The sequence below is a fragment of the Fukomys damarensis genome, unplaced genomic scaffold (genome assembly GCF_012274545.1).
Source record: "Fukomys damarensis isolate Sample0158 unplaced genomic scaffold, DMR_v1.0_HiC HiC_scaffold_12, whole genome shotgun sequence".
Classification (NCBI taxonomy): Eukaryota; Metazoa; Chordata; class Mammalia; order Rodentia; family Bathyergidae; genus Fukomys; species Fukomys damarensis.
Window position 1 is genome coordinate 8,888,168 of NW_022900924.1, and position 25,047 is coordinate 8,913,214.

General features: G+C 44.9%; 2 protein-coding genes across 4 annotated transcripts in view; both read left to right on the forward strand.

Moving 5' to 3' along the window:
• Ung (uracil DNA glycosylase) overlaps nt 1–629 on the forward strand; it is a 14,525-nt gene extending 13,896 nt beyond the window's left edge. Inside the window, exon 8 of the transcript XR_004516763.1 lies at nt 575–629. The gene's annotated coding sequence lies outside the window, so the exon portion shown is untranslated. The remainder of the gene's footprint in view (nt 1–574) is intronic.
• A 65-nt stretch (nt 630–694) lies between these two features.
• Nucleotides 695–25,047, forward strand: part of Acacb (acetyl-CoA carboxylase beta) — a 127,397-nt gene continuing 103,044 nt past the window's right edge. The window contains exons 1-2 of one of the 3 annotated variants that reach the window (XM_033762390.1): nt 695–724; nt 23,732–24,312. In XM_033762390.1, the coding sequence (XP_033618281.1) occupies nt 23,741–24,312 (572 nt within the window). In that variant the 5' untranslated portion in view covers nt 695–724; nt 23,732–23,740. Of the gene's footprint in view, nt 725–4,688; nt 4,923–15,874; nt 15,917–23,731; nt 24,313–25,047 lie in introns of those variants that run through there. The other 2 variants (XM_033762388.1, XM_033762389.1) reach the window with 2 other exon arrangements.

The following is a 25,047-nucleotide window of genomic DNA, read 5'->3' on the forward strand; positions in this document are numbered from 1 at the left end:
TTTTTGGGGATCCTTCCCCCGTCCTTTTTTTTTTTTTTTTTTTTTTTTTTTTTTTTTTGGTACCAGGGATCAAACTTGGGTCTTTGTGCTTGTGAGGTAGGCAGTGGAACCACTGAGTTAAATCCCTGGCCATAGCACTTTTTAATTTTGAAACACGGTCTTGTTAAGTCACTAAGTTACCCAGGCTGGGCTTGAACTTGTGATCTTCCTGCCTTGGCTTCCCCCAGTGCTAGAATTACAGATGGGTATGTGCCACCATGCCCAGGGAGTATCATAGTTTTGATTTAACAAATACAAAAACCACTTGTAGCTATGTGCATTGAGGCCAGCCTGTAATCTCAGCTATTTTGAGAATATGAGGCAGGAGGCTAGCGAGTTTGAGGCCAGCTTGGACAACCTTGTAACACCCTGTCTCAAAATGTAAAAGAATGAAAATAAATAAAAGAATGGTAAGAGTGCTTCCCTGGGTTTTGCTTGAGGCCTTGGGTCCAATCCCCAGTATCTCAAAGGACAAAAATTCACTCCTAACTCGAGAGTCATAGTTTGTCATTGAGTGCTCCCACTGTCTTGACAGGGTGGAAACAAAAAAGAAAGCCCTGAGTCAGCACGGGAAAGAAGAAATTCCCCAGGGAGGGAATGCTTGAGCTGCATATTGAAAGATGATATCCAGGCCAGGAAGAGGAAAGACAGCATTCTGTGAGAAAAGCAGCCTGTTCAAGACCAGGTAGCTGGGACACAGTGCCGTGTACTAATTGGAAGGCTCCACGGGGCACAGTGTGGGACTCCCAGAACATCCATGACCCCAGGTATAAAGGAGAGGACCTGCTCATGGCTTGGCTTTTCGGCTATGAGATTGGTAACCTAGGGAAAGTAGTGATGCAAATGCCATCCTCAGAACCCCAAGTTGTAAAATAATTGTGTGAAAGTTCACTACCTGATTTTGATTTGAATCTGGTGGGGCAAAGTCTTGATGGGATTGTGAGTTTTTTTTTTTTTAAAGTAATGTGTTAAGCTTGCATTCAGATGGTGCATTCTCTTTCCCTAGAATTCACTGTCTGCCTTAGCTTCCTCCTGGTAAAAGTAGTATTGGGAAAGATTTTTGGTGGAGAAGCAAACTTTTTGGTGTAGGTGAGTGGCAGTGACTTTTTGTCCATGCTGAACTTTCCAGGTGTCTGAAGAAAAACAGGGAGGGGAGTACTGGGCTACTTTTGGAGGGACCTTGGATGTCATCTTGGGCTGCCTAAGCTGAAACACTGGTATTTTTGCCTTCTAGAAATGGCTACGTTTTCCCTGTAGAGTCCTTCTGATGCTTTAATTTGGATCTCACACCTTCTAGATTATCTCAGTTGGAACCAGTTTTTAAATAATTATTTATTTTTTACCATACTGGGGACTGAATCAGGGCTTTTACACATGCTAGGCATGTACTCTTGACACATGTACATAAGTACTGGGGGTTGAACTTAAGGCCCTCACACCCCAGACCTTTATTTTTTTTGAGACAGAGTCTCATCAGTAAATTGTCCAGGCTGAGCTTGCTCTTGGCATCCTCCTGCCTCAGCTTCCCAAGGTTACAAGTGTGTGCCAACATACCTGGTTTAGTCTTTATATTTTTGATGGTGGAAATGAGAGTACTGGTGAGTGGGCCAGACCAGGAGAGCAGTACCTTCTGATCTTTGCTTCTCAGCTATGTATTTCCTCTGTTCCTTGTCTCTCAGTTAGTGGTACTTGGGGTGAGGTGAAGGGAGATCAGGAGGCTTCCAAAAAGTGGTTAGTGCTCCTGGAACTTGGACAAACAAAAAAAAAAATTAATGCACGGCTAGGATGCAATTCAGCGATAGAGCGCTTGCTTAGCTTGTGTGGAGCCCTAGGTTCCATGTCCCGGACCACAGAATAATAATGCAGACTCCACTTACTAGAAATTCTGATTTCAGTGGGCAGCAGACACATGCGTGTTTAAGGTGTCTGGTCCGCAGCAGGACCTATCAGCTAGGTGATCACCTAATGAGTTTTTAAATCTTAGCAGGTAACTTGGATATGTATGACTTTCTAAATCCAGGGTAGTTTTGAAGAAATATGTTTCTATTCTTGTGTTTGGTGGAAAGAGATCATAAGTTAATTCCATTTGTTCTAGAAAGTATCTACATTTTAAAGAGATAAGGTCAAGGGAGAAGAAGCCACAGAATGGAGTTCTTTAACTGTGTGTCTAGTCCCTTGGAAAATACTGGATTTTTTTTTTTTTTTTAGTACTGGGAATCAAACTCAGAACCTGACACTTGCGAGGCAGGCACAGTGCCTCTGTGCTAAATCCCTGGCCCAGAAAATACTGAATTTTGTTAGAAAGATAATAAATGCCTGTAAGGAGCAGGACATCATGCTAGAGGCTCAGTGTATATTCATTTTCTCACCTGTACAAAGTACTTGATAAGAACATTCAGGCTCAAAGTAATGGGTAACATCAAGGTAAAAACAGTCATGCCAGGCTGATTTTAAAGCCTCATTTTGCCACTGTCAACATTCTGCTTAGGTTATAATTAATGGCATCGTTGGGAAGATTTTTAAGAACCCAGGACCTCACATGCTATACCAGTGCTCTTCCACTGACCTGTACTCCCAGCCCAGGAAAGAATTTTTCTTCTAAATAGAAAAAAAAAATTTTTTTTTCTTATTAAGTTTATTAGTACATTTTAGGTATACATCATGATGATACTCATCATTGGAAATTTGTGCCTATACATGATATATCTTGGTTCTTGTTTTTTTCCCATTCCCCATCCCTCCCTTCTACCCCTTTACCCCTCCCCATTTACAAAAATTTTATTTCTATTTTTACCTTTTCTCATGTTTTTAATTTCCCTTGGTTCCTTCCCCCATACCCCCTCTCCACTTCCCCTTTGGGCCTTTTCTTTCTATTTCACGTTATACATTTTGGTCCTCATTTATGCTTTCAGTTTCTCACTCACACCAGCGAAAACTATTTACATGTGTGTCCCATTTATTTAGCTTGAGTATGGCCTCAATGTGTATCCATTTCATTTTATTAACACCACATCACCTTTATCTAGTCACCAGTTGGTGGGTATGTGGGCTGTTACAGTTTAGCTATTACAAATTGTGCCACTACACACATGGGAATCTATATCACTGAGGTGTGATGCTTTTAATTCTTTTGGGAAGATAATCAGCAGGTGAATAACTCCCTAGTTCTTTGAGGAATCTCCATAGTGATTTCCACAGTGGTTGCACCAGTCTGTGCTCGAGCCAGCAGTGGAGAAGTGTTCCTTTTTCTTCAAAGTCCCGCCCACCAGCATTTGTTATTGGAGGATTTCTTTTTTTTTTTTTTTGGTACCGGGGCTTGAATTTGGGACCTTGCATTTGCGAGGCAGGTGTGGAGCCACTGAGCTAAACCCCCAGCCCATGAGTATGGTGATTTTTGAGTCTTTTTCTTGGATTTTTCGGTGACTTCCTACCAGTTTAGGACATAGATTATTGGCCATTCTCACCCTTGGAGACAACTTGGCAGCCCCTGTTTTCATCACAAACCTGTCCCTTGTAATAAAAGTAGAGGGTTAGAGGAGAGTGAATTCTGCACATTATTAGCAAGGGAAAGAGACACGTCTTCCCCTTTAGTGTGTAACAGGTAACAGGCCAAGGCCTGAGGATCCCTCTATCCTCCTGACCTCGTGAAAGGTCCCTGTCCTATTTCAGTGTTAAACACTTGGACTGCACTACTTCATCCTGCAGAGCGTACTTGGTGCTGCCCAAGTCTCAGCCAATGACTTCAGCATGAGCAACAGGTACAAAGTCCACATCCTGCTCCCAGTTCCAGTGGAGAAAGTCCCAAGGTGGTTTATTTGTTGGCCTTGAACTTGCTACATAGTCCAGGCCAGCCTGGAACTGCATTCCTCCTGCCTCAAATTCCATGCCCAGCCCCAAACACCTAGTATTTGATGACTTTTTCTTACTGGAAAATAAGCCCACGAGTGAAGCAGCCCAGGTAGGATGATGCCTGCTACCACAGCACTTGAAACCATTCTGCACAGATTCAGTGTTTTAGCCCATTTTTTCCACTTGGTGTTTAATACAGGTTCATCTTTGTGTATAGAAATCAGGGCCACTGAATTCAATTCCTCTCTTTTCCTTTGTTTAAAACAATGCACCTCTGTGTGGTCCTCTGCCTGCCTGTCACCTGCTGCTTGCTTGCATTGGGACCTGGAGGTGACCTTTGCCCCACATGTCTGAGAACACCTTTTAACCCCCGAATGTGCTGGTTTCCTCCGCTGGCAAAAGCCAGTGAGCATAAATGGGATGGGAGCCTTTTTTGTTTTTTTCCCCCCAAATCTCAAGAAATTGGAAATATTCCGTTCAATGGCACAATTTCAGACAGTTTCACCAAAGCTCTGAAGAGAGGAGCCAGGGGATCTTTGAAAGGAATCAACTTCTTCATTTGAGCTTGACACCATTTGTATCTCAAATGACCATGACTTGTGGGCAAGTTCATTTTTAGCATGTCCCAAGAGGGCCAAAATTACTTTGTTCCTATTGCTGATGACAATTGGGATTTCAGATACCTCGTGCTTAGATCTCTTAAGAATTTTGTAATAAAACAAGTTATAGGATTGAAAAGTGGAAAACAAACGTCTCCCAGAGTGGCCAGCGCCACCACTCAATTAGTCTGGCATGGGATTGTTTTCTTCTATGCCTGGGTTATTGGTGTTGGTCAGTGCCTTGAAGGTTAAATGTTCCAGGGATATTTTTAAACCACAGGGGTTGGTTAATCTAAAAGTGACATTTATAGTCACAGCAGCGATCAGCCATCAGGCTTATATTCAGGCCCTCAGAAACAAAAAATGGAAGACAGACCTGAAGGCACAGCTGAGAGGGAGGAAGAAATGGGAAAAGCCTGGCTGAGGGGTCAAGCGGTAAGTCAGCTCACCCTGCCTGGGTCTGCGACCACAGAACCAGCATCCCAGGAGAGGGAAGGAAGTAGGGCAGAGAACGGCCCCACACAGTGAGGGCACTTGGGGTCTCTAGGAGACCAGCGATTCTTGTTAGGTTTGAGGGATACAGCTCAGAAGACTTCAAGGTAGTGTAAGTGTAGATGGAGAAGGGCATGCATGCTCTCTCATCAGTTCCATAGCCCATTTAAGAGCAGTTCTGTGACCACCCCCAACCCCACAGTCCAAAGCTCCTGCCTTAAGAAAGTATTCTGTCCTGTCTCAAACTATTGCTGGTTTTTTATGTGTTTTTTTAGTAGATTCTAAAGCATTTGTAGTGGCCCTACACTGCTAGGAAAGCATGATTTTCTTTCAGGGTTTAAAAAATGTGTAACGAGCAGAACAAACAGAGTCAAATAGGATGTATCCTTGCCTGTCTTTCCTACCTGACCCAGACACTGCTGTTGAGCAGTTTGATACAAACTGTGCACAGCTCTATCTCTCATGTTCATCGTGATTATTAAACATAAATGGGCCAAGTGTGGTGGTACACACCTGTAATCCCAGCACTGGGGAGGCTGAAGCAGGAGAATCACTGCAAGTTCAAGGCTAGCCTGGGCTATATAGTGAGTTCAAGGTTCAAGGCCAGCCTGAACTATGTAGCAAAACTCTGTCTCAAAAACAAAACAAAACAAAAAAATAACAACAAAACATAAATGGGCTTCTGTTTGGGGAGTATTCCTCATCATCCCAAATCATGGGGGACTGAGGGGTGTTCCTGGGTCTTGGGACTTTCAATTTAGAAAGTGGAAGGTCTATTTTTTTTGTTGTTGATGTTTCTGTTTCATTTTGGTAATGTTTGTGGTACATTCATTGTGGGTAGTTGGATCACACATCGTAATTCTTTTTAAAATACTTCCTTCTCTCCCCACTCCCAACATCTCTTGGTCCCTTTCCCATTTGCAAAAAGATCTATCTCCCTATTTCCTACTGTCTTTTTTTTTGGCACCAGGAATCGAACTCAGGGCCTTGTACTTGCCAGGCAGGTGCTGCACCACTGAGTTACATCTCTGGCCTTCCCACTGCCTTTCCCACTGCCTTTTGCTTTGCTCTTTTCTTTATATTTTGGGCTTCTTATGTAAGAGAAACCGTAGGACATTTAAGCTTGTGTGATCCATTCATCTGTTAAAGGACATATAGGCCACTTCCATGAAGATGTTTTACAGGTTGCATCTTTTTCTGTGTGTGTTAATTCTTATGACTCAATTTTTTTTACTGATTTCCCCAAGGTTTCAATGGGAAAATCCAGTCAGTCATCATTGCAAATGTCCCCATACCCTGACTTTCTTTGAGTAGCTCTTGGAAGCCACTGTACATTCGCATAAAGTTTTATTTGTTATATAGACTTTCTTGTACCCTTATCACCTTGAGGTCTGAGACAGAAGGTAAGAGTATTTATTACATTACGCAAGACAACATGGGGATATTAGTACAGTATATTAATCTTTTGAAATGGTTGTTTCTGCAGTCTTACCCCAGGAGAAACTGAAATGCCTTGCTTTAATTCTTCCTCTGAACTTTGAGTGAGGGACTCCTCACTTTAAAAGTGAATTCATCTGTACCCAAAGAATCATGGAAATAAATCTTCCAATTGATATAGAAAATAGATTCGCATTTCATATTCTAATCATATAAATCTGTGTTTGCTCTGATAATAGTGAACTTATTGCGGTAGAGTAAGACAGTCTTCCAGGCAGATGGGCTGTGTTCATTTATTCTAGGAATCCAGGGCTGCTCCTACTGGGGAGTGCAGGCTGAACACAGCAGGGAAACTGAGGTATCTATTTTTGGGTAGCTGGTATGTGACATATTTAATTATGTAATCTCATGTAACTCTAAGGACAGGCTTAGAAAGGAGGTGTTATTCCATTCTCCAGGCCAGAAAACTAAGGTTCAGAGAATTTCCATGATGTTCTCAGGCCGGTCAGATGAGACAGCAAAACCCCATCCACACCCCAGCTCCCCTATAACCTGTGCTGGGGACAACCCCACTACAGAAACAGGCCCTTCAGTTTAACCAGAGTTGGGGTCACTCTTGTTCAGCTAGTTAATGAAGTTCTGCCTTTTTACATCCTGTTGAGTCATGAATGAGTGACATTAAAGGACAACCTCGAACACTCCCTTCCTTCTCTTAAGACGGTTGGTCTCAGCCTTCAGTGTTAACTGGCTGTGGGCAGTGGCCCTCAACTGATGCAGAAGGCTTCCCTACTGTTGGAAGGAGTGCTGGCCTCTTCTGTCCCCCTGCAGAGGGGAGCTTCTGGAGCCCCCCTATTTTTGCTGTGATCACTGAAGCAAGGTAGAAAAGGACTCTGAGCCAGTCCATGTGGGAAACCTCTCTGGACCTTCAGTACTCTGAGCCTTCACTTTGCTAATGTGCTGAGGGACCTAATGGGGTGTGACTATGATTTGGCCCCAGAAACATATTTTGGCAGAAGTGGGGACCAACTTTCAGGACTGATACTCTATGGCCACAACTTGGGAGCATCCCCAACCCCGCAGTCTAAAGCTCCTGTCTTAAGAAAGTATTCTGTCCTGTCTCAAACTATTGCTGGTTTTTTATGTGTTTTTTAGTAGATTCTAAAGCATTTGCAGTTTCATTTCACACCTTCCTTCCTTGTTTCTTTGGGTAAGAGTTGCAGGCTGGGGCTCTTGAGCAGGACACAAGGAGATGTGTCTGTGAATGGAGCTCTGTCTCCCAGGGTTCTGGGTAAATTAGAACAGAGATGTTAGAATAGAGTTAGACCTGCTATGTTTATTGCGCTTACCTCGAGGCAAGGGGTTGGCATAAGAGAAAAGGATGAAGAAAGTGCAGGCACAGGAGCTGGACAGACTAGTTCAGTCCCAGCTGTGCCACTTACCACAACGTGACCCTGGGGTATAGACTTTCCCTCTGCCCTTCATCTCATCATTTGTAAAATGTGAGTGCATGCATCAGAATTTTTTGTGGCTAATGAGAAATATAAAATGTTCAGCCCAAAACTTGCTGTGTAGCAAGTGCTCAACAAAGATCGGCCTTTGTTAGTAGTATGTTTTTGTTGGGTCTGCTTTATGCCTCCCATTGTGTCTATACTAGATTTAAAAAAAAAAACAAACGGGCTGGGGATTTAGCTCAGTGGTTCCACCACCTGCCTTGCAAGCGGAGGGACCCGAGTTCGATCCCCGGTACCAAAAACAAAAACAAAAACAAAAAACAAGTATAAAAAAAACCAAAACTATTTTCAGAGTTGTTTGTCAAATGCCTGCTTGCTAGGGAGAGTGGGACAGAATGGAGAGGTCAGGAGTTGATGACAAACCTGGGGATTAAGCCTCATCTGGTCTCACCAAGCTCTTCTGCTTGGCCAGGATACAGGTAAAGGTGATCTACTGCCGCCTCTGGTGAATCCAGAGGGAAGAGGCCAGAGAGCCGCGAAGGCAGAAAGCAGGGCCTGGGCAACCAGGGTTGCACAATTCGAGGGTCAGGAAAGAGGCAGGCAGGTGGCCAGCTGGTGTCTTCACAGTCACTCACTGGGACAGGTGGATCACTCAGGGAGGGAGGAGGGTGGTTCAGCACACAGACACACCTGGGCTAGGCACAGGTATTCAACAAGTATGCGCAGCCCCTTCTGTGTGTGGATGTGCATGGGGGGCATGTCCTTGCCCTCGGGAAGTTTATACTCTAGTGGCAGAGATCAGTGAGTGTGTTGGTGAAAACACAGTGTTTCGTCAGCTTTGATGGGTGGCATGAAGGGAAGGGACACCTGATCAAGAATAAGACTGGAGTGTCCGGGCAGGACTGCAGTAGGAACACTGAAGCCGAAGGAGCCAGGGATAATCAGGCAGGGAGAGAGGAGAACATGCTAAGACATTCCCAGGAGCACCAGGAAAGGCCAGATCACGGGTGGTGGGCAAGAAGGTGAGCCATGAGGGAGCTGGAGTTCAGTTCAGCCGCTTACCGGATGAGTTTAATTTCTCAAACCTTAAGTTACCTCTTCAATAAAGTAAGACTTCTCACGGTACTGAACTCACATGGTGGCATGAGACGCTAAATGCTTAGTATGGAGCCTGGCACGTAGGACTGAAGAGAATTAACTATTACTTCTCTGGTTTTAGTCAGCCAGCAGACTGCCTTGCATTTTGTTTTATGTATTTTTACCTTTTTTTTGAGATGGCCCCGTTACGTTGTCCTAGCTGGCTGAGGACTCACCGTCCTTCTGACCTCAGCCTTCCAAGTGCTGGGGCTTTTTTTTTTTCTTTTTTTGAGACAGGGCCTCACTTTGTAATTGACGCTGGCCTCAAATTCACTGTGCAGCCAAGGCCGGCCTTGAACACCTGCCTCAGCCTCCCAAGTGCTGGAATTACAGTCTTGTGCCATCCCACTCTCTAACTTCTTACGGTTTTTATTTTTGTTTGGTACCAAGGGTTGAACTCGGGTCCTTGTGCTTGTGAGGCAGGCACTGGAACCACTGAACTAAATCCCCGGCCCTGGTGGTATTTATTTATTTATTTATTTATTTTAACTTAACAACTGATTTTTGAGTTTCATCTACCTAGAGATAATACCTTTTCATCTCTATTGTTCCCCGCCTCTTTATTATGAACATGTTCAAACATACAATTCAAAAGAGAACCAGGCATGGTGGCGCACACCTGTAATCCCAGCACTCAGGAGGCTGAGGCAGGAGGATCACTGAGTTTGAGACCATCCTGGGCTACACAGTGAGTTCCAGGTCAGTCTCAACTACATAGTGAGAACCTGTCTCAAAAAACCAACAAAACATGTACGGTGCATACCTATACAGCCACTGCTCGGATTCCACCATTACCATTTTACTCTTTTTGCTTTCCACATGTCTGCTCCTTTTATCTACATTTTTTATGCACCTCACACACACTCCAGACATCAGTATTTTTATTCCCCACATACTTCAACATGTGTCCACTAACCAAAGTCCTGTTTTTTCTGAAATATTTTGAAGTGTCAGAGCCAGATATGATATCACCCATAAATACTTGAGTACATATTTCTAAAAGGGAGAAGGAATTTTTAAAACCATTGCCAAAATTATCTGCAACCCAATGATAATTCCTTAACCTTATAGTTGTCTCTTGGTATCTGTAAGAAATCCCCAGCACCTTTTCTATTTTTAATTTCAAGATGGAGTCTCAGTAAGTTGACCAGGTAGCCAGACTTGAATTCATAATTCTGCCTCACTCCTGCACAAAATTTCTTTTCAAGTCTTTTCAGCCAGTGGTGGTGGACTCTACCGGAGCAGGGCCTGTGATGTGGACAGCTGACTGTACTCAGTGTCCTCCAACTGTCTTTGAATCATTCAAGTCAGGATCCTCTAAAGGGCTATTAAGCTTTAATTTATAAGGTCAGGTGTGGTGGCACATGCCTGTAATCCCAGCACTTGGGAGACTGAGACAGGAGGATTGTTGTGAATTTGAGGTCAGACTGGGCTACATATTGTATTTAAGGGCAGTCTGAACTACATAATGAGACCCTGTCTCAAAAAACAAACAAAATTTTACTTTATAATTACCACCTCCTCCCCTTAATGAAATGTCAGTTACTTATTGAAAAAAATGGGGCCATTTGTCCTATAGAGTCTCTACGTTCTGTTTGGTGGGTGACATCTCCTGTTATTAGCATTTCCCTCTGGATTATGGTGAGTACTTGGGTCCAGAGACCTAACTCAAATCAGGTACCAGTCCTAGAAATGTTGTTCCATGTATTCGATTGTATCATGTCGAGGCCAGCATAGTTTTGGGTCATCACATGTTCGTAAAGCTGGCTTATCAGTGGACTTGAGGAGATCACCCTGACTTCCCTTGGAAAGCTCCCCATGACCCTTTGCCTAAATGGTTTTCCAAGCCATTGATTAGCGAAGCCTAGATCATCATTATTTTTTACTGGTTGCAAATGATGGTTCTGTTTTCTTTATCAGTCCCTCACTTACTAGCTGTCTTTGTCCTGTAAGCACACGGCTTTCATCAAGCCTTTGGTTCTCCTGAAATGGTTTCCACAGGAAATGCTGAACACCTACTTGATTACATCCTTTTTTGTTTTGGTAAATTGACTTCAAAATAATGAGTAGTCGGGCCGGGGATTTAGCTCAGTGGTGCCACTGCCTGCCTGGAAAGCACAAGGTTCTGAGTTCAACCCCTGGTACCAAATACAACAACAACAAAATAATGAGTAGTGCTCTTGGCAACCTCTCAAAAGTGTCAGGGATGTTTTGCTTTGAGTAACATCATGGCCTCGTGATTTTGGGGTTGGTTTTTATTTATTTATTTTTTTGTACAGGGGATCAAACTCAGGACCTTGCACTTGTGAGGCAGGTGGTAGCACCACTGAGCCAAATCTCTGGCTGCCTCATGATTTTTGAAAAGATACTTGATATGTTTCAATCCATTGCCAGTTACCATAATCCTTTGTATTTTTCTCTTTTTTCAGCACTTAGAATTGAACCCAGGGCTTTCATACTGAGCTTTATCTCCATTCTTTTAAAATTTTCTTTCATATTTTGAGACAGGGTCTCCCTGTTACCCAGGCTCTACCTGCAATTCTTCTGCCACAGCCTCCCAGAGAGCTGGGAGTTGCAGGCACACATCACCGTGCCCAGTGGCCACCATCATCCTTCGATGGCCCCGTCTTCAGCAGCAGCCTTAGAGGCTCCTTGCTTTCAGGCACAACGAGGCATCTCATCATGTACATTTCTGCCTTGGCCTTCGACTCAGTCATCCCTCTAAGAAGTCCTGGGTCCCTTCAGTAGAAGGTACTTAGGAATCAGAATTCAGACACTAGGCATGCCTGGGAACACCCTGTAAGACATTTTGACTCCTCTGTACTTGACTGGAGGGACAAGACGGGCCAGGGAGATAGCACAGGAGGCTTGTACAGTGGCTCAAGTGAGAGAGAACAAGTAGCTTGTACTTGATGTTGGATAAAGGACTTAGCGTAATGTTTGAAACACTCTGAGCGCAACAAATGCTGGCACTCGTTTTTTTCATTGTGTGCTTTCCTTAGAATTGTTCACTTAAACCTCACCAAAACTATGGGAAAGCCATCCTTCTCATCTTCATTGTGCTTTTTTTTTTTTCCAGTTCTGAGGGTTGATCTCAAGTAGTGCTGAGCCATATATACCTAGCTTTTTTTCTGTTTTGTTTTTTGTTTTTTTGAGACAGGGTCTCACTATGAAGTTGAGACTGACCTGGAACTCACTATAAAGCCCAGGCTGGTCTCGAACTCACAGCGATCCTCCTGCCTCAGCCTCCCGAGTGCTGGGATTACAGCCGTGCACCACCACGCCTGGCTATATACCTAGCCTTTTTATTGTTTTATTTTGAGACAGGGTCAAATAAATTGCCCTGGCTGGCTTCACACTTGGGATCCTCCTGCTTTGACCTTCCAGAGAGCTGGGAATGCAGGCACACATCACTTTACCCAGCTTTACTATCCCCATTGTACAAGTAAAAGAACCAAGATTCAGAAAGGCAAAGAAATTTGTTGAAGGTCACATAACAATGAGAAAGACGGGCTGGGGATTTAGCTCAGTGGTTTCAGTGGCTGCTTCACAAGCACAAGGACGCGAGTTTGATCCCTAGTAACAAAAAAAAAGAATGAGAAAGAACTTGAATCCAGCCTCTGTTGGCCCCATACCCCAACCAATACGTTGCATTGCTCATAGGATGGTTTGTTTCAAACAAAAATGACTTAGTTTTTTACTCAAGCCTGATCAGTAAGATGTAAACGAGGTATCCTTTGACACTTTCCCCCGCACCTGGAGTCTTCTGCATCACTACATGTTAGCAAGGTAAAGTAGCCCTCAGTACTGTTACTGGTCCCCTTTATCTGCATGACTTATCTCATTCTTTAGCACTTAGAGGAGTCTTGTGCGGGTCGTATCACAACTGAAAAGCTAGCCATGTGGCAGTGCACACCTATAATTCCAGCACTCTGGGAGGCTGAGGCAGGAGGATCACAAGTTCAGGTCCAGCCTGGGCAACTTAGTTACTTAAACCTTATCTCAAAAACAAAACAAAATAAAAAAACCTTAAAAAATAATTTTTTAAAAGGGTACAGGCCAGGGATTTAGCTCAGTGGCACTGCACCTGCCTTGCAAGTGCAAGGTCCTGAGTTTGATCCCCAGTACAAAAAAAAAACGGAGTTTTACCAAGAAAAAAAAAAAAAAAAAAAAAAAGCTGGGGATATAGATGCATGGAAACCCTAAGTTCAATCCCCAGTCCACTCCCCTGTCCCCCCCAAATCCCAAGAGTCTAGAAAGCTATAGTTCAAAGGAACAAATGCATAACCAACATTGAATGTTTTCCTGGATGGTGAGGATGGCCAGACCTGATGCCTGGATTCTGGACCTAGAGTTGATTTTGCTTTTGTATCTGGAAAGGGCAGAATGCCTTTTAGGAAAGCACATTACCCTTGGGGCTCAATCGATTCTCACCAACATTGGCATCAAGATCTCCAGAGCTGGAGTAAAGCCCTGGGTCAGCCTTGAAGCAGAACATCTGTCCCCATTGGGGAGCAGGTGGCTGGGCCTCTATGGTGGAGATCAGTGTGGGACGGCCAGGCACACCTGTGTTTGTGTCAAAGGCCTTTCTAGGTGCTCTGGGCCTTCTCGGTCCGCCCCCTGCCAAGTTGCTCCACTGCCTGGCAGGCTGATACTGCAGTGGTCCTGCCCCAGGACCAGCATGGGCCATGGACCAATTGGTGGAAAAGGTACCCACCACGTGACAGCTGGCATCACGGTAAAGTGTTGCAGAAAGAGCCTCGATTTGAGCCAGGTACAGTGGTGCACATGTGTGATCCCACCACTTGGGCCCGAGGCAGGAAAATCGTAAGTTTGATACCAGTCTGGGCTACATAGCAAGACCCCGTCTCAAAAATCAGAAAAGGAGAAACAAAACAAAGAGCCTCGGTCTTCAAGGCCAGCCAGTAGTAATGCCTTGAGTAATAATAATATACATGAGAAGAACCCTCCAGTCGAGTTCCTGGGTGCCAGCTCCATTTATGCAAGGCTAAGAAATTCACCCTTGTGAGCTCACCCCAAAGGGCTGGTTGGGCTTGGTAGTATTATATCCCCATTTTACAGGTGGGGAAACTAAATGTCTTAGGTACTTTCTCACTGCTGAGTCACAATACCTAACACCCACGACTTAAAGGAGGAGAAATTTATTTTGGCTCACAGTTTGTAGAGGTTTCAGGCCACAGTGAGCTGGCTCCAAGGTGGCGTGGCAGAGAGGCTCACCCATGGCCTCATGGCACCGCTAGACAGACCCTGTCAGGCCACGCCCAGGGACCCACCTCCTCCAACCAGGGTTCACTTCCCACCTCGCTTTTAGGTATGAGTTTCATGCCTCCGAGATTTGATCACCTCCCCAAAGCCCCACTATGAGTGCATGGGGTTCTGGGGGGACTTCCAATTGTAAACCCTAACACTAGGCTCGTGTTACCTGCCCTGCCCGTGTTCACACAGCTTGGTGATGGAGCCGTGACTGCCGTGTAGACAGCTGGCCCTGGTGTCTCCGCTCCTACGTGTGCCGTAGCTCCACAAATTCCCAGGAATGAATCCCCTCACAGGTCCTGGGGTCCTGCCCTGTGCCCGCCGCTGCCCCATCCCCACCTGCTTCTCTGCTTTCGGGAAGCCTCGCCTTGTGCTCCAGTGCAGCACCCTGTCCCCCAGCCACGTGCCCTTTCTGTGCCGTGGGTCTCTCCTTTGTCGCCATTCCCCTGATGGTGCCCCCACGCCCATTGGTGATGCTGTTTGCTTCCCAGTGAGATCATGAACCAGGAGGCACTGGCCTGAAGTCTGAATGCAGCTGCTGCATGGCCGTTAGCCAGGGTGGGCAGAGCCAGCCTGCAGACCCAGCATGCTGCTGGGGGCCCGTGGGTCTGGTCTCACTGAACTCTCGTGACCTGGGTAACATCCTTCTCCTCACTTCGCATGAGACTGAGGATCAGAGAGGACATTTATCTTGCCCTGGGCTCACCCAGCTCACGGTGGCAGAGCCACGACATGCACACAAGTCAGTTTTCAGGGAACCAACAGGGTGCTAAGTGACAGTTGATTTTTGCTGCCAGTAATGCCGTGGGGCAAATGGAGCGCTGTCCCGGAGCTGGGTGGGGATCCTGGTATTGTTCATTTCACGAGGGCCTCAGCTCATGTATAAAACAACAGTGTTGGGCTTGGCAGTCTCTGTGTTTCCGCATGGTAGCCTCCACTGGGAACAGACAGCTGTTGAGAAACACTGTGGCCTGAGGGACACCCCCCCTCCTCATTGCTGGAGCACAGATGAAGTCATTCACACAGGGCTCCTTTTTACCCCCAGCAGCCGTCCCTGGCTTGTGCTATCCATTTGGTTATCTTGGGGCATGCAAAAGGACATTGCACCCTCCTGCCAGCTGGAGGGCCCATGGCTTACCCACTTTATCTCAATCCTGTTGCTTCTCCATCAGGGCTAATATGGCCAAACCCAAGCTATGCTGCGGCTATCCCTCCCCTCCCGGAATGCCTCTCCTATTTTCCAGTTGCGACGATGGAAGCCTTTAAAATCTACACCAGAGACACAAAGATGGGCAAGGGACAGTTTCCTGAGTGATAGAGTAGTCTGAAGGACAGGAATGTGACGAGCCAGAGGCAGTGCCCAGCGAGCCCCAGAGAGTGGGCATGCAGCCAGCCTCTCCAGTACCTGAGCCTGAAGTCAGGTGAGGGTTGAACCAGGACCTTCACGAATGGCTGAAAGTAGTAGGTGACAGATAAGGGCAAGGGCAGGAGGACCCATCCAAGTCCCTCCCTCATGGCCTGAGGCAGCACACCACCAGCCTCCTGCTGAAAGCTGACACTCCGGCTCCCTTAGTCACTCTGTGGGTGCCTCTCAGACTCAGGAGAATGGAGCTTGTGGCCCTGTCCCTTGTGACGACAGTAAGTGACAGCGAGTGCCCAGGCATTCATTTGGGTGGGAGGAGAAGTCCAAGGGCAGAAGGGGATTGCTGGGCCTGACATTCTGCCCCTGTGTCTCTCACATCTCGCCAAGTGTGGGTGTATGTGGTGGCGCTGGGGGCGGAGGGGCAGAAGTAAAAGCCTGACCTCCATTCCCTCCGCTGCTGTTGCCTGGCCACCCACCAGCACCTGTTGAACTGACTGTTTTTCTGACCTCAGCGCGAGAGTCCTGAGTGCTCTGGCAACAGGCAGCTGTTACTTGGGTCCAACTGGCAAGAAATAAAACTAGGGTGAGGGGTGCTGCTCAGTGGTAGGGCACTCGCCTAGCATAGGTGATGCTTGCCTGGCCAGGGTCAAATCATGGGTTTGATCCATGACAAAAAGGAAAGAAGAAAAGAAAAGAAAAAAAAAAAGGCATTGGTTGGTGTCTGATTTTCAGGTCAGCTGGATTATTTCAGCAATGGATGACAGCTTGGTGTAAGGGGCTCCACAGAGGTCCATTGGGAGGATTCTTCTGGCGTTACTCTTTGTGATTTATACCACCTGAGCAGTTGAGCAGTGCCCAAGTCAGCCAGCCGTCCACCTCGGGCGTTGTTAGTGTACAAGCTGATCTGCTGCTCTGTCTTTTTGTTTTTTTGTGATCCTGAAGACTGAGCCCAGGGCATTTGCACTGAGTGACATCCCCAGCCCTTTTCATTGTTGACTTTGAGACAGAGTTTGGCTAAGTCACTAAGTTGCCCAGGCTGGGCTTGAACTTGCCATCCTTCTGTTTTAGCCTCCCAGAGGCCTGGAAATACAAGTGTAACCACCATGTCAAGGCTGCTGCTCTATCTTAAAGGCACACGTGAAGGTGTCTGTCTGATTTCCAAATGGTATCTCACTGCTTGTTGTAATATTCTCTGCCTTATGGAATTTATTCATGTCCATTTTCAGTGGATGGGAAGTGTGGGAGTTGGGCCAAGGATCTGAGCCAGGGCAAGTGACTGAGTTTCTCTAAGCCACAGTTTACCAAATATAAAATGGAAGCAAATAATGACAGTTAAGAATAATACTACTTGTCAAGTTGCTCTGGGCACCAGAGGGAGGTGACAGTGGGGAGCTTCAGAAGCTGGAAGGCACTCAAGAAACTTGATGACTTTTGTGTGTGTAATGCTCTAGATGTATACGGGTTATTGAAAGAACAAGTGGGAGGCAGGTAAATGGGGCTGATTCTCTATGGAAAGCCCAAGTTGTGCAGGCTTTGCGTTATGCAAATTTTGTCCACATTCTCAGGAAGTCCTTGGAAGGATGGGTGGCTGATTGGGTCTGTGGAGGGGAGGGTGGTGCTGTGCTTCAGACGGGACTTCATTGTGTCGCCTAGAGGTTTGTGCTGGAGGCGGGGCCCCCAGGGCTGCAATGTTGAGGAGCAATGGAACCTTTAAAAGGTGAGGCCCAGTGCGAGGCAATCAGGAGCTGGACACAGAGCCCCAGGAAGGGATTCATTCTGGCCTTGAAGAATGAATTAGTCCTTGGGAGAATAAATTGTTATGAAAAGAGCAAGCATAGCTCCCGAATCCCTCTGGCTCCTCTTTACCATATGACCTCTTCCTCCTACTCAGCGGTTGAACCCAGGTTCTTGGATCTCCAAAACTCTGAGCTAAATAAACCTTTCTTATTTGTAAATCAGCCACCATCTGGAAATGTAAAACCGTTGAATACAGAAAGAGGCAGGTGGTGCATGGGGAGAGGGCTTGAGTGGATGGGCAGGTAGTCTGACACAAGCTTGTAGAGTCTTTTTGCTTTGATCTTGCTCTTTTCTCAACGTCATATTAAAATTTATTTTTTGTCTGGGACAGAGGAATTCCCAGTGTAGCAGTCATATGCATACGTTTTTTTTTTTTTCTCAAAATTTTTTTAATTCTCAAAATTTGAAGTGTACACATTTAAAATTTGCCTAAAATTGGTCACTTTTATAGAAGATTATTCTCCTTGGTGCTGTCCTTCACAGCCACCAGGGTGACACTAGCCCACTCCCTTAATGTTCCTGGATGCAGGCACAGACTTGAGACCCTAAAATCAAAATTCCAGCTTTGATCATGTTGGTTGGCATGCAATGTGTCTACATGGATTTATTCATTCATTTAGCACAGTTACTGAGCACCTGTTGTATGCCAGGCACCAACCTGGGTACAAGGATGCAGACATTAATGTCTCCAAGGGCTGCCTAGTTGGTAAGGGAAGGCAGAGACAACAAGCAACCCACTACCACGTTGCACCATCCATGTTGCCAGGGTGGCAATCTGTGCCCAGTGGCTACCTTGGTGGCTGGGGTGGGATCAACATGGAGCCTAAGGGGGTAGCCCTGCAGGACACAAGAGAAGGGAGGAGCCCCTTCATAGAAGCTAGGGCTAGAAGGGCCCTCATACCCTGTCTGTCACATCCCCCTGCCCAGGGAGGATGTACGACGCTAGCCTTTTTGATCTCTACAGAAGCCATGTTAGCTTTTGCAACAATTTTGGCAATGCCGTCTCCCTCCTACTAATGCCATAATCCCTTTGAGGGCATGGGTGAACCAGCACTTGCAGGCCCCTGACCTTTCTTGCTGACATTTTGAAATTTTTTCTTGAGAATTGCTCACTGCCAGTATTACAGTATAAAAATAAAACTTAATGTTATAGTAAAAAATAAAAACACTTCCAGCTCACCATTTGGAAGCAGAAAGGAAGCATAAGTGTTAAGAACAGTGGCTCTGAACCAATGTTAATTTTGTCTCCAAGATATTTGAGAATATCAAGAGACATTTTTTTGTTGTCTCAACTGAAAAGAGGAGATACTACTGGCGTTTAATGGACAGAGGCCAGGGATATAGTTCAACATATTGTAATGCACAGGACAGTCCCATAACACAAATAGTTCCCTAGCACAAGTGTCAATAGTGCCAAGACTGAGAAATCCTGGAGCTAGAACAACCTTTGTCATCAGAAAGATATACTCGTAGTGCTGCTGTGTATTTGTTTACTTAATTATTGTTATTTTGGAATATACCCCCAGGGCCCAAGGACCTCCTAGTAGGCCTCACTTTCTAATAACACTGCCCCTGAGACCAAACCTTTAACACATGAATCTCCCCAAACACTGCACCCCCCCACCTTGATTAAAGCCTTCCTAGTTGATGGGTCATTTTGGTTTGGTTTGAATTTGCTATGACTAAGGATGTTAAATATCTTTTCTTGTGTTTATTAAGTATTTGTATATCTTCTTTGAGAAATGTTTATTCGAGTCCTTTGCCCGTTTTTAAAGTGAATTGTTTGTCTTTTTGTTGTTTGTTCTTTATCCATGCTGGACACTATGCCCTTATCAGAGATACAGTTTGCAAATATCTCTCTCGTCCTGTAGATTATTATATTTTTGGTACCGGAGATTGAACTCAGGATCTTGCTCTTGTGAGGCAGGTGGCGACACCACTAAGCTAAATCCCTGGCCCCCTGTAGATTATCTTTCAATTTTTTTTTTTACAGGGTCCTACTATGTAGTTCAGACTGCCCTGGAACTCACTATGTATCCCAGGCTGGTCTCCAACTTGAAGTGATCCTCCTGCCTCAGCCTCCCATGTGCTGGGATTACAAGTGTGCACCACCACACCTGGGTATCTTTCAATTTTTAGTAGTGTCCTTTGATTCTCAAAGGTTTTTGATTTTGGTGAAGTCCAATTTATTTTTTTCTTGTGTTGCTGCTAATGCTTTTAGTGTAATATTTAAGAATCCATTGTTAAGCCCAAGGTCATGAAGATTTACCTCTATGTTTTTTTTCTCAGAATTTTATGATTTTTAGCTCCTATATTTAGGTATTTGATCCATTTTGAATTAAATATATATTATATGAAGTAGGGTCCAATCTCATTCTTCTGCATATAAAAATGTGTTTGTCGCAATACCACATGTTGGAGACTATTCTGTATGTATAGAGTGTTCTTGATAACCTTGGCAAAAATAAACTGACTGTAGACATCTGGGTTTAGATTTGTACTCTAATCTATTCCATTAGTCTAATCTTGTGCCAGTACCATAACTTTGTTTACTGTAGCTCTGTAGTAAATTTTGAAATCAAGAAATGTGAGCCTCTGTTATTTTAAAAGATTGTCTTGGCTATTTAGGGGCCCTTTGCAGTGCCATAGGAACCTGTGTATTGCTTTGGATGGCACAACCAAATACTGAGCAATACCAAGTCTTCCAATCCATGAGTATAGTATGTCTTTCCATTTAAGTCTTCTCTAATTTATATCCTCAGTGTTTTATAGTTTGCACCATATAAGTTGTTTACCTCCTTGGTTAAATATATTGCCAGGTATTTATTCTTTTGGATGCTATTTATTACTGTATTCTTTTATGCTTTCTTTCTTTCTGCTCACATTAGAAGGGACAGATCAGTCTATGCAGTTATTATTATTATTTAATATAGTACATTTATAGTTGGGAAAATTCCATGTTTTTCTTTGTTTCTTTTTTTGTTTGCTTTTTTTTGGTACCGGGGATGGAACTTGGGTCCTTGGGCCTGTGAGGCAGGTGGTGGAACCACTGATCTAAATCCCCGGCCCCTTTGTTTCTTTTTTTAACTTTTATTTTTATTAGTACATGGTTGCAGTATAGAACTGTTTTCTTTACTTCCTTTTCAGATTGCTAATTACTTATGTATACAAATATTACTGATTTTTGCATGTTGATATATCCTACAACTTAATTGGTTATTCTAGTAATTTGTTATGTGGATTCTTTGGGATTTCCTATGTATAAGATTATATCTTCTGCAAATAGAGATGATTTTATTTCTTCCTTTCAGTTTTTTTGTTTGTTTGTTTTTTGAGACAGGGTCTCACTATGTAGTTGAGACTGAACTGGAACTCATTATGTAGCCCAGGCTGGTCTTGAACTCACAGCGATCCTCCTGCCTCAGCCTTCTGAGTGCTGGGGTTACAGGTGTGCACCACTACTCCCGGCTCTCTTCCTTTCAATTTGGATGACTTCTACTTCTTCTTATTGTCTGATTGCTCTGTCTAGAACTTCTAGTAGAGTGTTAAATAGCAGTGGTGAGGGTGGGCATCCTAGTCTTTGTCCTGCTCTCAGAAGGAATGCTGTCTACTATCTCTCACCACTGAGTGTGGTGTTAGCTGTTTTTCATAAATACAGTTTTTACTGTTCTGCTTCTGCTTTCCTGAATGTTTTTTCTCAGTCAGGAAAGGATGATGGATTTTGTCAAATGCCCTCTGTGCATCTGCGCATGTGCATGTGTAGATTATTATGAGGCTCTTCCTTTGTTTGTTAATGTGGTGTGTTGTGTTGATGTTGAACCACCTTTGAGTTACTTTTCTATAAAAAGAAAAATGATGACCTTAAAAGAAACAATCCTCCTGACCCTGCTTATTACTTTAAAACATGCCCTTGCCAACATTTCGATAATTCTGTTGCCAAGAGTGTTTGTGAGAACTTTGCCACTTCTCTTCAAGACATTGTGTTGAAATTATGGAAGCAAATACTATTTAGTTATCAAATTGATCTGCTTGAGCTTTGTAGTCTTGATTTTTTAAAATGCTTTTGGCATATAACTGTGGCAAATTGGTTTGTTTACTGACTTATTTTTATAGCACTGGTGTCAAACCCAGGGCCTTACACACCAGCTAGGTAAGTGCTGTACTGCTGAGCTACCTCCACAGCCTGCAAAATTGCTCCAGAAGTTGTTGAAGTATGCTCAGGTCCCATTTGTAAAATACAGCATCTCTTCCAAATAACAATTGCCTGTTCATCAATAGAGCATAGTCACTGTAGTAAGGAGAGGCATGGCTTAGAAATCGGGGTATCTGTCTGGGGCCACAGTGTGGTGATATTGTCCAATCTCAGATCTCAGAAGCTAAGTAGGACCAGGCCTGATCAGTACCTGGCTGGGAGAAATCAGACTATGTGAATCGATTCGTACCACACCTACTTCTTAAGCCCACGTATACATATAAGCCCTGGAGCAGACCCCCCCAGCCCTGCCTTGATAGCACCCCATCTTAGTGGTAAGCGTACCTAAGTCAGGTGTACTTGGGAGTAAGGCAGGGCACCCTTCCTGCTTCCATGGCAGTGATGATGACTCTGATAATACGGTGGTGATGATGACTAAGAGGAGGATGGCGAAGCAATAATAGCCTTCTAGTTATAAAGTCGAATATGGTCACCCTTTGGTATCCTCAGCACATTGGTTCCAGGAACCTACATGGGTGCCAATTCATACGTAAGGTGGTGCATTTGTTTCTAAGCTATACAAATCTTCCCACCTACTGTAAGGCCTCTCTGGGTTACTGAAAGTCCCCAATGCAATAGCAATGCTATGTAAACTGCTGTTATACTGTATTATTTAGGGACAATAACAGAAGGAGCCTGTGTACATTCACTGCAGGTACAGTTTTCCTCCCAAAATTTTTTTTTTAAGTAAGAAGATGTTTATTGATAGGAAAGCTCCCGAGGGGCAGGAGGGGTCCCAAGTGGGTAGCGCAAGGAGCCCACTTTACAGAGGAGTTTTATAGGGTGAAACCCACATGGGTACAGTGTGGGCCAGAGCCAGGACCCCTGAGTAATTCTGATTCAGGGTTAGTTGAATCACAGGCGTGGAACCCACTAATATAGAGGGCTGATTATAGAGCTGAGTCTTTTTTAAAAATTAGCCGTTTTATTGCAATACATACCGTATAATCCACTCGTGGGTAAGGCAAAGCCAGTGTTTCTCGGTGTGTCCAGAGAGTTGTGTGCCCATCGCCACAGTCAGCGGTAGAACATTGTCATCACCCCAAGCAAACCCTTAACCATCGTTTCAGCCATCGTTTTCCCATTACCCTTCCCTCCCCAGCAACCACTAATCTTTATGTCTCTATGGGTTTTCCTATTCTCAGACGTCATGTACAGGGATCATACGATCTGAGATCTTTTGTGATGGGCTTCTTTCACTTAGCATAATATTTTCAAATTTCATCCAAACTGTAGCTCCAGTCAGTGCTTCATTCCTTTCTGCTGACAAATAATATTCCATTGTATGGACGGACATACCACACTCTGTTCATATATTCATTAGTTAATGGACATTTGGGTTGTTTTTACTTTTCGGTGTGTGTGTAATGCTGCTAGAATGGAGTCCTTTAGCATGTATTATCTCACACATGCATGTTGATGATTTCTGTTGAGCATGTGTCAATATTTTTGTTCTCTTGAGCTGTGCACTATCTTAGTCTCCTTCATGGTGATATGACAGAAAAGTGAAACTTGGTAATATATGAAAAACAGATTTATTTTTTTTGAGGTCCTGTAGGCTGAGAGGACCAAGATCAAAGTTCCCATGTCTAGCAAGGGCCATCTTACTGCGTCGTCCCATGTCAGAGGCAGAGGGGCAGGGCAAGAGAGCACTTGGCAGCGAGCCAGAGGGGAGTCTGAAGTTATTTTATAAAAATCCACCTTCGTGATAACAAACCCATTCCCACAATAACCACATCTTCCCTGTCCTCGCTGCCTCTTAGAGACCCCATCTTTCAACACTTTTAAGCTCCTAGCACATGAACTTTGGAAGACACCGTCACACCACAGCATCGGCCTAAATTCGAGTCAGGAAACAGATCCATGAGGGTTATTAAGCAAACCTTTGGCCACAAAGCACATTGTGGGCTGAGCCGGGAGGGGAACCCCAGAGCTACTCTGTGTCCCGTGCATGGAACTCCAACTACCTCTCATGCCTCTAATGCCTTTGGGAGAAAACTATTATGTGAACCATACAATATCTCTTTTTTTCTCTTTACAGATTTTCTGAATGGTCTTTCTCCTTATTCTATCTTGCCTGATTTTCTCCTGCCTGACCTGGTTAAAAATCTGGGGGAAAATGACGGAGTCCAAGCCAGTGACCAATAGTAACTTGGAAGTGAGCTGTAGCACGGACCAAGAGACCTTTCCAGCCTCGGGCAGTTTAGAAGAGCCACTGAAAATGAATGGCAGCTGCAGCAGCTCTCTTCCAGATACTCCTCGTCAGGCAGAGCTAGCTTCCCACATAGACCCCAAACATGCCTGTCCACAGAGAAGCTCCCTGCCATCCTCACACCAGAAGCCCGCAGGGAACCCTGTTTCTTCCACTGACACAGGGCCACGTCAAGCCAGCGGGTCAGGTGCTTCCCCCTCCAGAGAGAATGAGAGGCAGGCACACATCAAGAGGCAGATGATGACTAACTTCATCGTGGGCTCCTTTGATGACTACTCTTCTGACGAAGACCCTGGAGTTGGATGGTTTCGAGAATCTTCCCGGAAAGGCAGCCGGGCCAGCTTGGGCAACCTGTCCCCAGATGCAGCTCTGACTTCAGGGGAACCTGAGACCCACCCCCCAGCGATGAGGTAATGTGTCCTTTCTCCTCACAGTGTGCGCGTAAGGCGGGGTGACCATCTTTTCTGGTCCCACCCCTAAATCAAGCTGGGCCTGATGACAACTCTTCAAGATTGCTGTGTCAAAATGTAGAAGACATGTGCTTCCCTTCTTTGCTACCTTTCTTCCTGTCTTTCAGAATCATGTATCGACCACCTAATAGGTGTTTGGGACCCTGTGCCAGGAAACTGGCTTTCTCGAAGGGCTCAGCCCAGCTAGGGAAAGTGACCCTGCATACGACTAGTTACAGTTTAAGCCGCAGGGGTACAGATGATCCAGGAAGCCTGGAAGGAGAGACAGTTCTCTCTGCCTCCTAAAAAGACACTCACTCGTTCATCCATCCCCTCACTCCCTCGTTTTTTCAGCAGATAACTAACAAATGAAAACCAAGCTTTCCCACAGTGATACCTAGAAAGCAGAAACTTAAGTCCTGTAGGCCTCTCCATGAACTTGACTGTTGGAAATGAATATCTGTAGGCTCATAACAAGTGAGACTACCCAGGGGTGCAGTTGGTAGGTTTGTTTTTATTTATTTTATCAACCTTACAAATGGAACAGAGCAGTCAGTCACAGGCAGAAAACTTGCAAATACAGGAGAAAAGAGAAACAGAGAGAGCCACTGACCAACCATAATTTTGCTGGCCTCCACTCTTCCTCCCATATTCTTTAATTCCAGTCTCTCTCTCTCTCTCTCTCTCTCTCTCTCT